The sequence below is a fragment of the Ochotona princeps genome, chromosome 26, assembly GCF_030435755.1.
Source record: "Ochotona princeps isolate mOchPri1 chromosome 26, mOchPri1.hap1, whole genome shotgun sequence".
Taxonomy (NCBI): Eukaryota; Metazoa; Chordata; class Mammalia; order Lagomorpha; family Ochotonidae; genus Ochotona; species Ochotona princeps.
In genome coordinates, this window is record NC_080857.1 from 19,595,768 (window position 1) to 19,612,410 (window position 16,643).

The following is a 16,643-nucleotide window of genomic DNA, read 5'->3' on the forward strand; positions in this document are numbered from 1 at the left end:
AGGCACATTGATAGACATTTACAAACAGCAGGAAAGACAAAGATCCTGGCCGAAGCTGAGCTGATCTGAAGCCAGGAGCCAGAACCCCCTCCCTGATCCCAAGGTCTCCCATGCGGGTACAGGATCCCAAGGCTTTGGACCATCCGCTGCTGCTTTCTCAAGCCATAAGCAGGAAGCTGGATGGAAGTAGAGCAGCCAGTACACGAACCAGCACCCATATGGGATTCTGATGCTTGCAAGAAAAGGATGAGCCTGTTGAGCCTTTGCTCCAGACCTTAGAGTCTAAGACTTGTCTTCTCCTGCTGTATGTGAGTGACTCATCCACTCTCAGGGCTCAACAGTCACTTCTAACTCTGTACCTCTAATACAGCTATTCCCCAGGCACTAGAACTTACTATCTAAACTGCAGCTGGAAACGTCTGTCTGAATCTATCATTTAAACTAGACATGGACATAGACATATACAAAACTAAATGTGTCTCAAACAAGGAAAAAGACCTCGTTTTTCCTTCAGCCCTAAAATTTCTCACTTGCAGGCTCGGCAGCGTGGCCTGGTGGCTAAGGTCCTCGCCTTGATCCCATATGGCCGCTGGTTCTAATCCCGGCGGCTCCACTTCCTCTCTATCTCTCCTCCTCTCAGTATACCTGACTTTGTAATAAAAGTAAAATAAATCTTAAAAAAAATTCTCACTTGCTTGTTAGGACAGAACTCTCATCAAACTCTTCCCTTGACTGCCACTGCCAGTCCATCATTCAGACTCAGACTCACATTATTATCCACCCAAAGCATGGCATCATCCCTTTGTTGTTTAACAAGAGTCTTGTAAGCTTTTTTTTTTTTTGCTTAACATTACACTCATTGCCTCAGTGCCCGCCCTCATCTTAGACAATGTTGTCACAGCTCTCACCACGCTGAAGAATCTTCTATGATATCCCGTGATTACCAAGCAGAACAGAGACATCCAAACCAGTCACTCAAAGGTATCACTGATTTTGCCCTGACCTGCTTTTCCAAACTCAGTAATAGTCAGTCAAACTGAACAAACTGTTCAGTAGCAGTTAAACTGAACGCTTGACACTTAACAATGTCCCACATTTCTTGCCTCGTAGTCCTCCTTCATGAGGCTACTTCTCAATCAACTCTTCCATGTGTCCTTGTTGAAACCCCATCCATCTTGAACAAGGTTGACTCAAAGGCTGTCTCTTTCACAAACTCGACTATTTCTCCAGGCAGGTTTTCCCACTTCTGAGCTCCTGCTACACTTTCTGTCTCTTCTGAACTGGGGACATCTGCTGGACACACTGCTTACTTACATACTTCTCTCACCCCATATCACAAGCTCAAAGCAAATGAGTTCTGAGAAAGTATTTTAATTATGTTTGTGCTCTCTACAATGCACTCGGGCAACAGATTAGCCCAATACTCAATTGCATTTATGAATATTATGAAGACTACGAGTTTGAATCAAAAAGAGGCAACTACTTTCTAAAGGAATAGTATAACTCGTTCAATAAGGTAAGGTCAGATTCACCTATATTGCTCCATACTTCTCGACTAAAAAGATTCTAATATAAAAATAATGGCTCCCCAATCGCCAAACATTTCCTTCATATTTAACCATAGTGAAAACGCTTTTGAATCACTGGCAGGTAAAAGATAACAACCAGTAAAATATTTAAAAAAAATTGTAAAGCCAATTAGCAAGGAAACAGAGATCTATCTAAGTTCAATTAACACTATGCATTTAAGATGAGAAGAAGTATCACGACAGTGACCATAATTATGTGTCTGAGTCCCCATAAATTCTAAGCCTGTTACCAAGTCAGTATGACACAGAACTACTCACATGAGTAAATGAGAGCTGGAAAGAGTGTTTCGTTTCTCTCCTGAGCTGTTTCAACCAGCATGCGTAGTGGACCTTTTGGACACAAAACAGCCACTAAATCTGAAAAAGACAGAAACAGAAGGTGCTAAGTAAAAGGAACTGGATTAAGTCTATTAAAGGGTAGTAGAGAGGAATTAATCAAAGAAAAGGATTAATGTTTTATTTTTGTTTTTTTTACAACAAACTGATGTTGAATGAAGATCAAATAAATGGCAAGTAAACTGTGGAGATGAGGAAGTGCTACAAACTTGGACTGAGCTGCGACTGGCTAGATGTACAGCATATGTCACCACTGGGCTCGAGGACTTCAGTGTGACAGGAAGAGGCAGAGAAAATAACAAGACAGAACTACTGTAAAACACCTGTCAGCCTTCAAGGAGCTGGAAATGGTGACAAGTTCTTTCTAAACAAATCATGTCTATAAGTTACAAATGAGGTTACTGTACGAGGTATTTAATAGGGACTAACTGAACCTTCCAAATTAAGAACAAGTTAGATGAGATTCCTCTATTCTTTCTAAAAAAAAAAAAAAAATAGGACATGTATTACTTAGGGACATTTGAAATAAGAAGGCAGTAATTTAAATGAAACAAAATAATAACTTAAGTACATGCTAAAGTTGAGTATTTCCTTAGGATCCTGCCAAATAAAAGTATTTCTCAAATATTCAGGTCTCACAGTACATGTGGTATTGAGAAGCAGCTCACCTGAGAACAGTAACTGGGAGAAGAATCAAAAAGCCGAAACCATCCTGATCCTAGCACCATAACCTTCCACAGCCAAATACAGGAAATACTTTCAGCCATTTGAAAATATAAAACTGATATAGTTAAATAAGAAGAAAAGACTTGTTAGCTTGAGCTGACATTACTATCCTTTAGAAGTACTGAAGGGGAAAAAAAGCCTTATGTCTCCAAGTCGCTGAATCTCCTTGTTAGTACTAAAAAAATAACAAAAACAAGGAAACAATGTAGTAAACAAACACGCAAGGGAATCTCAGCTCTCACCACTTCTTCAGTCTGTTCGAGTAAGAAAAGGGCAATTTCTTTATCTTTGAAAGAATGAGATCTTTAACTTGTTTGAAGCTACCCAATCCTGTAACTACTTTGGTTTTAAGTCATACTCGCCCTTGTAGGGCTGCTAAGTGATAAACACACTTGTTTTTACAGGTTAAAGTTAATGAAGCTTAATTTTATTTTGGAAGTTTCCAAAAAGCATTTATGACAAATTAAGACACCTAGAGACCTTACAGAAAAGCAGTTGAGAATCACAGTGCTACATGTTGGATACAGAGAGTTTTCCTTTACTTTCTTGAACTCAAAGCCACGATGAGATAATCGTTTCTGTTAGATGCAGAAGCAAGAGGGTTGGCAGAACGCAGGGAAGAGAATATTGGATGTGGAAGTTAGATTCCCGACCAAACGGTAAGAGCTTACTAACACAATATTAATAAATGCCTGGTTTATTTCACAGCATTTACTAAGAGACACTGTTCGAAACATCATGTGTATTTAATTTAAGGGCTGCGAAGCTTGTCTGTTACATCTCAACTAACCAAAGATCCAGCCATGCCCACTGACATTTCCTCTTAAATGAATAATCTTTTCAAAATGCTTTATAAAAATATGAAGTCTGATTGCTAAAATGAACTGAGTTTCAACCCTGAAGCGTATTTCACAATTTACGAATGGAATTAAAGCTGAAATAGCTTGTGGACGATGCAGAGAGACAAGGCAGAATCTGAATCTGTCTTCAGTCTGACAGTGTCTCCAACCAATGCATTGCTGGGTTCAAGTGGGAGCAATAATAAAACACTTTTAAAGAACTTAATCTCAAAAATTTTGAAATATTTATACGAAGCAGATATTGCACCTAATTATTGCTCGAAGAGCTACAGAACAGGAGTCTATTTTCCCAAAGTTAAGATTATTAGAAGAGATGGAAACCACACCACAAGGCATTTCTTAGGAGTGAAACGTCAGGCTTGGGTTTTACCATATACTGAGATCACCGCCAGAATGAGCCAGGCGGTCCACTCAGGGAGGTACTTGATGAACACCAGAGCCATGAGGGCACTGATCATGATGAGATACGCCTGCTGGAGCCGGAGTGGACCTTTCCAGTGAATGCAAATCATGCCCACCACACCAAAATTCCAGATCAAGAGTGCAACAGTAATGTAGTCCACAGCAACATTATAGGTTTTAAACACTTCCCTAAAAAAAAAAAAAAAAAAATAGGGATTTTTAAAAGATTTGCATGCAAGATTTTTCATCATAACATTGTGTTCACAGCGGACCTCTGGCCTAATATCAGATCAGGCATCTGGGTGTGATGCCTGGCCCGGGCCCGACTCCACCTTCCTGCTGATGCAGACCCTGGCAGGCAGTGGTGATGGTTCAAGGACTGGATTCCTATCACCTATGTGAGAGACCTGGGTTAAGTTCCTCACTTCTGGCTTAGCATACTGCAGGCATTGGGGAAGTGAAACAGCACATGGAAGCTCTTCTATATTGGTCTGCCTCAAAGAATAAACGTAAAAAATAAAGTAATCCCCTATTGTTGAGAATGGTGGTTCCCAAACATTAGATATTTATATCCCATTATCATATTTTTGTCAATCTTACATCAACTATGTCTTTTTAAATATTTTCATGCATTAATTGTGTAAATATGCATATAAATTTTTTTTCCTTACTTGGATTTTTTTTTTTTTAACTTATTTCAAAGGCAGAGAGAGACAGAGGCAGCAAGCTTCCATTCATTGGTTCATTCCCTAAATGCTTACAATACCTGGGGCTGGAAAAGGCCACAGGAACCAGGAATTCAATCCAGTCTTTCCATGTGAGTGGCAGGAAGCATTTGAGCCATTCCTTCTTTCCTGCAGAGTGCACACTAGCAGGAAGCTGGAATCAGGAACCAAAAGAGAATATGGAAGTCCTGACCTCAGGGATCCAGTGTGGGAGCCGGCATCTGACCTGTGAGGTTCAAGGCCCACAACTGCGCTAATGTTTACTAAGCATTTTTCTTTAATTCGCTTTTTCCTTAAATTGACAGTTTTAACAGGAAAGTCTATTATTCAGATAAACAGAAACAATATAGAATTAAAACTAAAAATAAATTAAAGATGAAAATAAATTTGTAGGTATCTGACTTTATTTTATAGTTAAAAATACATGGAAGTTTAAAAACTTAAACATACATCAATAAATTTTAAGCAGCCCATACATAATAATTTTTATTTCTTCTCAAAATTTGTATTATTTACTCAAATACCCAAAACTGCCAGGGCTGGGCCAGGCTAAAGCCAAGAGTCTGAAACTCAATCTGGGTGACCCATGCAGGCAGTGAGTCAAGGATATGGGCGGCCTTCCAGCGTGCCTGAAACAGGAAGCTAGTACTGGCAGCAAGGCCAAAACTAGAACTCCGACTCTTTGACGTGGATGGAGTATAGGTGTTTCCAGATAATTTAGTCACTTCAACATTGGACCAGAGATTATTATTTTCATACAAATAAATTCAGAGCAATCATTAGAAGTATACACATATATTTTTTTTAAAGATTTATTTACTTTTATTACAAAGTCAGATATACAGGGAGGAGGAGAGAGAGAGGAAGATGTTCTGTCCGATGATTCACTCGCCAAGTAAGCACAACAGCCGGTACTGCGCCGATCTGAAGCCAGGAACCAGGAACCTCTTCCGGGTCTCCCACGTGGGTGCAGGGTCCCAATGTATTGGGCCGTCCTCAACTGCTTTCCCAGGCCACAAGCAGGGAGCTGGATGGAAAGTGGAGCAGCCAGGAACCAGAGCCTATATGGGATCCCGGGGCGTTCAAGGCGAGGACTTTAGCCACTAGGCCATGCCGCCTGGCCCTATACATGTATTCTTAAAGAATTTTTTTCCAGTAAGAACTTGAGCTTATTTAATATCCTTCAAATGAAGTAGTTAAAATGAACCAGTGACATACACATGCTGTTTCCCCTTCTTTACCCAATCGAGGCACCATGTCATGGGCTATGGTCTGCTTTTCCAGCTGTCCTCACTAGTGGTTTTGCCTTGGACGGAGAGTGAAATAAGTTATTTACCTGAAAGGCAGCGTTAGAGAGAGGGAGAGACAGAAACAAAGACTGTTCATCAGCTGGATAATAGCTCAGAAGGTCTCAATGGCCAGGGACAAGAGAGACTGAATCTAAGGACCTAGCTCTTGCAGCTAGGAGCCTCCCACGCAGGTGCAGGGTCCCAAAGTTCCAGGCTTCCCTTGACTGCTTTCCCAGACCACAAGCAGGGAGCTGGATGGGAAGCAGGGCTGCCGGAAGCGGTGCCCATATGGGATCCCAGGACATGCAAGGTAAGGACTTTAGCCACTAGGCTATTGCACCAGGCCTTTGAATGTCTTTCTAAAATTACTGTTTTTCTTTTAAGATTCATTTTAAAAACAAGTCTTTTTAAAGATATACAGAAAGGCCCGGCACAGTAGTCTAGCAGCTAAGGTCCTCACCTTACACATCCTGGGATCCCATATGAGCGCCAGTTCATGACCTGGCTGCCCCACTTCCCATTCAGCTTCCTACTTGTGGTCTGGGAAGGCAAAAAAGGATAGCCCAAAGCCTTAGGACCCTGCACCCGCATGGAAGACCTGGAGGAAGCTCCTGGCTGCTGGCTTCAGATTGGCTTAGCTCCGGCCACTGTAGCCACTTGAGTGAATCAGCAGACAGAAGATGTTCCTCTCTGTCTCTGTCCTCCTCTTTCTAAATATGACTTTCCAATAAAAATAAATATTTTAAAAAAGATATACAGAAAGAAGAGACAGAAAGATCTTTCATCCTCTAGATGACTCTACAAGCGGCCACAATGGCTAGAGTTGAGCTTATCTGAAGGCAGCAGCCAGGAGCTACCTGCTCTCCCACCCAGGTCTCCCACGTGGGTGCAGGGTCCCAAGGCTTCGGGCCATCCTCGCCTACTTTTCCAGGCCACAAAAAGGGAGCAGGTTGGGAAGTGGAGCAGCTGGGATATGAACTGGCGCTCATATGGGATTCTAGCAGATGCAAGGTGAGGATTTAGCCAGTAGGCTATCACACCAGGCCATGTTTATTATTTTTAAAATGAAGAAAAACTAATTTAGCTTTGGAAGGAAAAACTGGTCATCCAAAGAGAAATAGACTAGAGAAGATACTTCAGTAGCTGAAGAGAAAAGTACTCATCACCTCAAGAGCTGAGATTCCGCAATCAGTCTTCCCACATTGTGAAAATTCCAAAATCAAGCAAATTTGAAATTTCTGGACAAGGTAGCTGTTTGTACTAAGCATTTTAGATATCTTAAAGGAACTGGCCTTGCAGCTCAGCAGACAAAGCTGCCTTCCACAACACCAGCATCCCATATAGGCACCAGTTTAAGTCTCAGCTGCTCCATTTCCACTTCAGCAACCGTCACTGCGCCTGGGACAACAGCAGAAGGTGACTCAGCACCCACATCAGAGAGCTGGATGAAGCCCTGGCTCCTAGCTTGGATGGTTCAGCCCTAGCTTTATGACCATTTGCGGAATGCAGCAATGACGGAAAACTGACCCTGAGTCTCTCCCCTTCTCTCTCTGTAACTTAACTTTCCAATAAACAAATTTCCTAAGAAAAAAAATTTTAAAAAGTGTGGAGGGGCCCGGGGCGGTGGCCTAGCAGCTAAAGCCCTCACCGTGAATGCGCTAAGATCCCATATGGGTGCTGGTTCTAATCCCAGTGGCCCTTCTTCCCATCCAGCTCCCTGCCTGTGACCTGGGAAAGCAGTCCAGGATAGCTCAAAAACCTTGGGACCCTGCACCTGCGTGGGAGACCCAGAGGAAGTTCCTGGCTCCTGGCTTTAGATTGGCGCAGCACCGGCCATTGCAGTCACTTGGGGAGTAAATGATGAGATGGAAGATCTTCCTCTCTGTCTTTCCTCCTCTGTATATCTGACTTTGCAATAAAATAAAATAAATCTTAAAAAAAAAAATGTGTGTGGTACTAATTCTCAACAAGGTACATGACTTTAAGGACAGTATGTAGCTGAAATACAGTTGATTTTTGAAAAGATCAATTTTCAAACAAATTTTACTTACCCCAAATAAATGAATGAAAAAAAGAACAGCAATAATAAAGATGAAACAATAAGCCAGCCGTGGATAACCTAGAAAAGAACATATTTCAACATAATTAACAGAATTCAAAAACACTATCAAAAATGTAAATTTCTTACTTCAAAAATATTCTATTTGTAAATATTCTGCTTTTCAAATGCCAGGACACAAACAGGATCAGAACAAACTTATACGTAGCTCTTTGGTGCTGAAATATCTCCAAAACAAAACTTCTCTAAGATACCTACAGATCCTGAAAAATAGGTGAAATTTTTAAGAACAATACCTCTGAAAACAGCAAAATTTCCAACAGAATCAATAGATGATATTTAAATTCTAAAGTGGCATTATTTCCAATGTAGGAATTTGGCAGTATTTTTAAAATAAACAATACAAATAACAGAAAATCAGTATTTTGGGACCAATATTGTGGCCAGGGGTTAAGCTACTGCCTGTGACACCGGCACCCTATGTGGGAGCACCAGTTCAAGTCCCAGCCACTTGGCTTCTGATCCAGTACACTCCCAATGTGCCTGGGAAGGCAGTGGAAGATAACCACTACAGGAAACCTGGAAGGAGACCCAGGCTCCTGGATTAGGCCTGGTCCAGTTCCCATTACTGCAGCCATTTGGTGAGTAAACTAGCAGATGAAAGGTCGCTTTCTGTATCTCCCTTTCTATCTCCATCACTTGCCTTTTAAATAAACAGATCTTTAAAAGAGAAAGGATACACATTATTTTAGAAAAGAAAGAAAAAAAGAAGTGCATGGATTTCCAATTTTTCCACCAAAATAAACTGATGTTTCAATTCTAATTTTCATGAGCTTTTGGAAGTCCATTTGCTCACTGTTGTTGTTGCTTTACGATTTATATATTTGAAAGAGATTTTACACAGAGAGGAGATTCATAGAGAGGTTTTCTATATGCTGATGCACGTCCCAAATGGCTACAACAGCCAGAGCTGAGTTAATCCAAAAATAGAAGCCAGGAGCTTCTTTGGGCTCTCCCACACAGGTGTAGGCTCCCAAGGACTTGGGTCATCCTTTGCTGCTTTCAACATAATTATTCCAATGGACTGGAAGTGCAGCAGCCAGGACAGAAATGAGCAAAGTATGGGATGCTGCTGCCACAGGGTGGCAGATCAGCTTGTTGTGCCAGGGCACTGATCCCTCAAAGTCCAGGTGTACACACTCACACACCTGCACATGCGTGTGTGTTTAAGCACACACCCCTCTATTGATTTATTTGCAATATATTTTCCTACTTAATCAGTTCATCTCATGCTTTTCTGAATTATCAAATAAACTTTAAGCCTCTTTGGATAACTAAATAGTATCCCCCCTTCTGAACATTAAGCAGTAAGATAGGACCTTTTTCATAAAGCAAATTTAAAGCTCAAGTTCCTGTGCTGAGGGCTCTGAGAGACCACTGTCCCCAAACTCTGAACTCTTGAAACCAGACTTCAGAATGTCTTAGTCCACCTAGAAAACTGATGTGCACTAACCGCCTTTTTAAAGTTTCTATCTTTTTAAAAGTTTCTGTGGGGCCCAGCGGCGTGGCCTAGCGGCTAAAGTCCTCGCCTTGAAAGCCCTGGGATCCCATATGGGCGCCGGTTCTAATCCCGGCAGCTCCACTTCCCATCCAGCTCCCTGCTTGTGGCCTGGGAGAGCAGTTGAGGACGGCCCAAAGCTTTGGGACCCTACACCCGCGTGGGAGACCCGGAAGAGGTTCCTGGTCCCGGCATCGGATTGGTGCGCACCGGCCATTGCGGCTCACTTGGGGAGTGAATCATCGGACGGAAGATCTTCCTCTCTGTCTCTCCTCCTCTCTGTATATCCGGCTTTCCAATAATAATAAAATCTTAAAAAATAAATAAATAAAAAAAGCTTCTGTGCTTCTAATAGACACTGCATGACAATCAACCACTGACACAAGAAATTCTCAAGGTTTATCTTCAGACAGGTTCTAGCAGGTTTCTGAATTTCTGACTCTAAAGTTTATTTGGTGCTTTATATTAGGAGTCAAGTAAACAACGGCGCGGAGGCCTAGCGGCTAAAGTCCTCGTCTTGAACGCAATGGGATCCCATATGGTCATCGGTTCTAATCCCGGTGGCCCTGCTTCCCATCCAGCTCCCTGCTTGTGGCCTGGGAAAGCAGTTGAGGACGTCCCAGAGCATTGGAACCCTACACCCATGTGGGAAATCTGGAAAGGCTCCTGGCTTCAGACTGGCTCAGCTCTGGCCGTTGAGGCCACTTGGGGAGTAAATCAGTGGACAGAGGATCTTCTTCTCTGTCTCTCCAACTCTCTGTATATCTGCTTTTCCAATAAAAATAAATAAATGTTAAAATAAAAAATTCAGGGGCCCAGCACCATGGCCAAGCAGCTAAAGTCCTCACTTTGAACGCGCCAGGATCCCATATAGGCTCCGGTTCCCGGCTGCTCCACTTCCCATCCAGCTCCCTGCTTGTGGCCTAAGAAAGCAGTACAGGACGGCCCAAAGCCTTGGGACCCTGCACCCATGTGGGAAACCTGGAAGAATTTCCTGGCTCCTGGCCTTGGATCGGCACAGTACCGGCCGTTGCGGCTCACTTGGGGAATGAATCATTGGACGGAAGATCTTTTTCTCTGTCTCTCCTCTCTGTATATCTGACTTTGTAATGAAAAAAAAAAAAAAAAAATCTTAAAAAAAAAAAAAAAGAAATAGAAAATCTAAAAAAAAAAAAATTCAGTGCAGACAAAGGCAGTGTTAAGTGCAAATTGGTAACAGTCTTTTGGAAAATAAAAAATGTTCATACCAAAAGTTAAAAACAGGAAGATAATTTGCCCCAGAAATTTTATGTCTAGGATTTTACCACAAGGAAAAAAATCTGAAAAACAAAAACAGGTCTGTGCATGCAGACATCATTATTTTTGTAACAGTCAAAAACTAGAAAAATGCTGTGTACTAGACACTAAGGGAAGTAATCAGTAATATAGTTAGATTTGTGTAATGAAACAAAGATTTTAAAAAACGTCACAATATAAAAAAATGCTTATGCAAAAGTAAAAGGGACACAAAATGAGTACACTGTTAACCATATTTTTAAAACTTTACACCGAAAAATGCCAGAAGGAAAGAGATGACTCCAGTACCAGGAAAGCTAATGTTGATACTTTCCATTATTTGCAAACAACCTAAAGAGACACTAATAATTTCATTTCTTTGAGGACTGAGTCTAATGCCACGTGTCAGGTGGCTAAAATCCAGCAGTGAGTCTCGTGAGCTGAGGAGAGGGGAGTGGAAGACAGGCCTCCATTTCTTCGCAGCACAACATCCCTGCCCCACCTCTGGTGTTCACTGCAGATGTTTAGGGAGCAATGGCTCCCAGTTCAGCGGCCAGGCATGGTCAGTCCTTCAGGAGCTGAACACTAACATCTGCAGGTGGTTTTACTGTAACACACTGAAATGCAAAAATCTGAATTCCGGGCCCAGTGGCGTGGCCTAGCGGCTAAAGTCCTCGCCTTGAATGCCCCAGGATTCCATATGGGTGCTGGTTCTAATCCCGGCAGCTCCACTTCCCATCCAGCTCCCTGCTTGTGGCCTGGGAAAGCAGTTGAGGACGGCCCAATGCATTGGGACCCTACACCCGCGCGGGAGACCCGGAAGAGGTTCCTGGCTCTCGGCTTTGGATTGGCGCGCATCGGCCCGTTGCGGCTCACTTGGGGAGTGAATCATTGGATGGAAGATCTTCCTCTCTGTCTCTCCTCCTCTCAGTATATCCAGCTTTCCAATAATAATAATTCTTTAAAAAAAAAAATCTGAATTCCTCAGTTTTATCCCATTTTACAAGGATTGTTAATCCTAGAGTTCTGCCTGATGGAATCAGAAGATTCACACAGATATTAGGGTATATCCCTTCAAAATATCTTAAATGTGCTGTCCATCAAAATATTAAAAGAAAAACTCAGATCATGGTATTACATAAAAGCATTAATTATCTATTTATGCCTTTTAAAGTACTCCACGGCCTAGGCCCCCTGGCTACTGCCGTGGTGGTCCCTAAATGGCATCAGGGGGCCTGGGAACTTGGGCTGGGGGCTGGCAGAGAGAAGTGGGCCTGGAACATGAACGCTTGTTTGGGTGCCAGGTGGGCACAGAGTGGGGTGGTGCTAAGGCCCCAGACTAGCAGGCCGGTGTGGTGTGCTTGTGGACTGCATAGATGGACATGCTTGAGTCCAAGTTAGGTGGAGGGGCAGCATTCCAGGCTAGCACAGGGTTCCAGGCCAGCATGCCATGATACTAGAAGACCAGGTTGGGGAACCCATTACTCATGGGCACAGGGGTTGTGAATGGCTGAGGGAAGTGGGTATGGGATGTGGGGAGGGGACACAGTTGAGGGAGTATAATGCAAGGAAGGAATGACCTCCAGGGGACTTCTGTTGACAAGGCCACTGTACTTGCAGGTAAGCAAGGGGGCTGAAGCCAAGTGGTTTGGAGGAGAAAGCTGAACCACCTTTCTGGGTCAGAACGATTCACCGATCCATGTGGGAGACCTCAGCTGGGCTAGTTGCCATCAACCACCACCAACCACCACCCACTGGCACACACTATAGTTAAGGCAGGGGGCTAACCTGGCAAGGCTAGATCACAATACCTACCAGGGAGTGTTTGAACAGGAGACAGGTAATGTTAGTTACCTGCCAGCATAATGTGTGGGTCAAGTCTAGGGGTGGGCCAGGCCAAGCTAGTTCATAACTCCCACTGGCAGATCTGAGAGCCAGGACAACAGAACAGGGTGCGGGACAGGCAGGGTTGGCCACAACACCCATCAGTTCACATTAGACCTGGTCTAGGGGCTGGCTGGCCGGGCTGGGCGAGGCTGAGGCACCAGCCAGAAAACACTAAGATGGAATGGGCCATGCCAGACTGGGCTGCAGCACCCACCAGCACACAAAGACCCAGAGAGGGTGGGGACTAGTCAGCTAGGTGGCAGTAAGGACTTCCTGATGAACCACTGCTCCCACTGGTGAAAACTGGGACCGTCAGCCGACCAGGACAGGCAGGGCTATAACACAAGCTGGCCTGCATGTGAGCTAGGTTAGGGAGAGAGCCAGGCAGAGCAAACCAACTATATCCACTGGTACATGCATGAGCCAGAGTAAGTGCAGAATGGTTGGGCTTTGCCGCAGCATCAACTGGAAAATGCTGGCAATGGGGGCAAGCCTAATCAAACTAGATTACAGAACCACCTGGAAAGTGCAAGATTTGGAGCTAAAAGCAGGCTTAGTAGAGGAAACTATGGGTACCTCTCTGATGGACTGCAGCTCCCACCAGTGAGGAGAACCCGGGTAAGGGGCAGGTCTGGTTGGACAGGCGGTGGTATCCACCAGCATAAGTGTGGGCTGGATAGTGGGATAAGTTCAGTTGAGCTAGGCTAAAGAACCCATTGGTGTGTACAAAAGCCAAATGGAGGGCCCAGCGCAATAGCGTAGTGGTTAAGGTCCTCGCCTTAAACGTGCTGGGATCCCATATGGGCGCCAGTTCTAATCCCGACTGCTCAACTTCCCATCCAGCTCCCTGCTTGTGGCCTGGGAAAGCAGTAGAGGATGTCCCAAAGCTTTGGGATCCTGCAACCATGTGGGAAACCTGGAGGAAGCTCCTGGCTCCGGATCAGCACAGCACCGGCCATTGCAGTCACTTGGGGAGTGAAACATCGGATGGAAGATCTTCCTCTCTCTCTCTCCTCCTCTCTGTATATCTGACTTTGTAATAAAAATAAATAAATCTTCAAAAAAAGATTTATTTTTATTGGAAAGGCAGATATAGAGAGGAGGAGAGACAGAGAGGAAGATCTTCCGTCCGATGATTCATTCCCCAAGTAACCACAACGACTGGTGCTGTATCCGTCCAAAGCCGAGAGCCAGGAACCTCCTTCAGGTCTCCCATGTGGGTGCAGGGTTCCAATGCTCTGGGCCGTCCTCGACTGCTTTCCCAGGCCACAAGCAGGGAGCTGGATGGGAAGTGGAGCTGCCGGGATTAGAACCGGCACCCATATGGGATCCTGGCGCGTTCAAGGCGAGGACTTTAGCCGCCAGGCCACGGTGCCAGGCCCAGATAAATGTTTAACAAAAAATAAATAAGTAAATCAACAGGAAAATTCAACATAAAAAGAACAAGGTGGAAAGCAAAGCTCCATGTTTCAGGCTCACCTTATAGCACCTGTATTTGTACAGAACCACCAGGAGGATAGTCATGATGACAATGACACTGATCATGATGGCGGCATTCAGGATCGAGTGTAGGGCTCTCTGGCCCACAGTCTCGGTGTCTTCTGTGAATGGGGTATAGATCCTAGAAAACAATACACAAAAGCCCTAGGTAAATTATTAATCGATTGTACCTATCTTACCAACCTAGGTGAGTCTTACCCTAAGAAAAATAACTATATTCTGAAATTGCTGCTTCAAAATGAAAGGAAATATCTACCATAGATACACAGACTTCACTTGTAACCAGACACTAGCTCCATCTAGTGTTGCTTTCCACTGAAATAACAAGTGCATCGCAAGTTCTTTCCTCATGGCCTGTTGAAGAATCAGACTATGATGGTCCCAATTGGAGACCATTATGATCAGTGAAATGAGCCAATCCCAAAAGGACAAATATCATATGTTAACTCTCATATAAGACAATCTTTACTCAAAACACAAAACAAAAAAGACATAAAGGTAAACAATCACACATTTGCAATCTCACAAACGTAGGACGTAATCAGGAATCAAAGAAAATCAGCAGACAACTCCCCAAGACACCATTGCATGCAAATTTGCACTGGTTATTCACTCTCACTTAGCAGCTATCATTTTTGCCAAGTTACTTTTTAATATACTTTATCCTGGAGATAAAGTATCTTCACAGGCCTTACAGTAAAGAAACCATGTGTTAAATAAGATTAAATACACACAAACACACATACATATATACACGCAAATCTCAGAAACAGATAAAGAACAGGTGCTATGAGGAAGAACACCAGGAAGAACCTAATTCTATTAGGAGATCAGGGAAGTTACCTTTACAGTTAGAGCTAACACTTTATGTGAGGATGGGAAGGAAGACAGGAATTGAATCTATCAAACGCAGAAAAGGAAATACCATTCCCGGGAGAATAACAATGGATCCACTGTCCTGCTCTGAAACATGCAGCCATACCCAAAGGCACGGACTGCAACGGGATTCTGTAGTGTGCCATGCCTCTACTTAGAGCATCTAAGTGTCAGTCCCTGGCCCTCTCACCTGCTTCAGGACATCACAGAGGATGCAGTCTCTAGCCTTCAAATCCCTTCAGGCCAGAGGCCTTCAAGAAAAGTCACACTGGCCTCCAGACTAAATCAAACAAAACCCTCTTACGTACAGCTGCCCATCTTTTCGCGTGTAAAAGCTGACTGATTTGATAGTAGCCACAACCACCACCATGCAGAGGGTCACGGGGACAAAGAGCATGATGACATGTTTGGCGCCATATTTCAGTGTCAGCTCTTCATCTTCTTCCTCGTCTTGCTCCACCACCTGCCGCGAGCTGCCTTGGGGTCGGCCATTGGATAAAGGCTCCGGGTTACCCACTCTGCTCCTGTCACTGTGCTCTGGCCGTTCTCTGTTTTCATTCTAAAAGCACAAGGAAAATGTCATCAGTAAACCTGAATCTTAGAAGAATGTTAAGATAACAAAACAAAAAATGTAACTGTTACTCTTCCGGGATGAACAACAGGTTAGTCATTACTTGGGTTCTTCAAAACTGAGGCCGAGCCACCTGAATCCAGATCATCTGCCACGACTTCCTGAAGACACTCAGCCTCTTACCTGGGCTTTGCCTTAACTCAGCCTCTGCTGCCATTCGCAACTCAGGACAAGAGTACTCAAAAGCTAGTTAAAAATACAGACAATTGCACAAATTTCATCTGTTGCAGAGTAACCTAGCCTTTTCCAAATTCATGCAGTTTCATACTGGTTAAACAAAGAATAACTTCACTATTAATAAGATTTTAAAGTCCTTGCAATGATTTTCAAGGGATTGAATTATTTCTCACAATAGCATGCACAGCTACAATGTCTCAAATATTATATAAAAAATCCTGGGGCCAGTGCTGTGCTTCAGTAGGCTAAGCCTCCACCTGTGTTAGCGGCATCCCATATGTGCACTGGTTCGTGTCCTGGCTGCTCCACTTTGCATCCAGCTTCCTGCTTACACCCTGGGAAAGCAGTGGACAACGACTTCATCCTTTGGGCAACTGCATCTATGTGGGAGCCCCTGAAGAGGGCCAGCTCCGGCCACTGTGAGCATTTGGAGAATGAATCAGTATTTGGAAGATCTTTCTCTCCCTTTCTCTTTAACTCTACCATGGCACAGGACAGAACAAATCAATCATCCATCCCAGCCAAGTGTTGGCAGTGAAAATCTGGGCAAACGGAGACTCTACTTTAAAGTAGACTATGTCAACCAGTGGATTCTGCAGCGATTTCACCGTACTTAGAATGGCGAGATGGGCAGCAATTCAGAACTGTTGACCCATCAAACCCACTTGAGCAGTGCCTTTGGAGCATGCCCCACATCAGGGAGCCAGGGATGGGTGGGAGGCTGGGTGGGACCTCTCCCTTTATCTCCCCCCT

General features: G+C 43.8%; 1 protein-coding gene across 2 annotated transcripts in view; it reads right to left on the bottom strand.

The window, feature by feature from the left end:
- Positions 1-16,643, bottom strand: part of PSEN1 (presenilin 1) — a 49,971-nt gene that overhangs the window by 12,839 nt on the left and 20,489 nt on the right. For both annotated transcript variants that reach the window (XM_058655219.1, XM_058655220.1), the window contains exons 4-8: positions 15,391-15,641; positions 14,186-14,327; positions 7,979-8,046; positions 3,882-4,102; positions 1,848-1,946 (exon numbers count right to left, since the gene is read on the bottom strand). In XM_058655219.1, the coding sequence (XP_058511202.1) occupies positions 1,848-1,946; positions 3,882-4,102; positions 7,979-8,046; positions 14,186-14,327; positions 15,391-15,641 (781 nt within the window). The remainder of the gene's footprint in view (positions 1-1,847; positions 1,947-3,881; positions 4,103-7,978; positions 8,047-14,185; positions 14,328-15,390; positions 15,642-16,643) is intronic.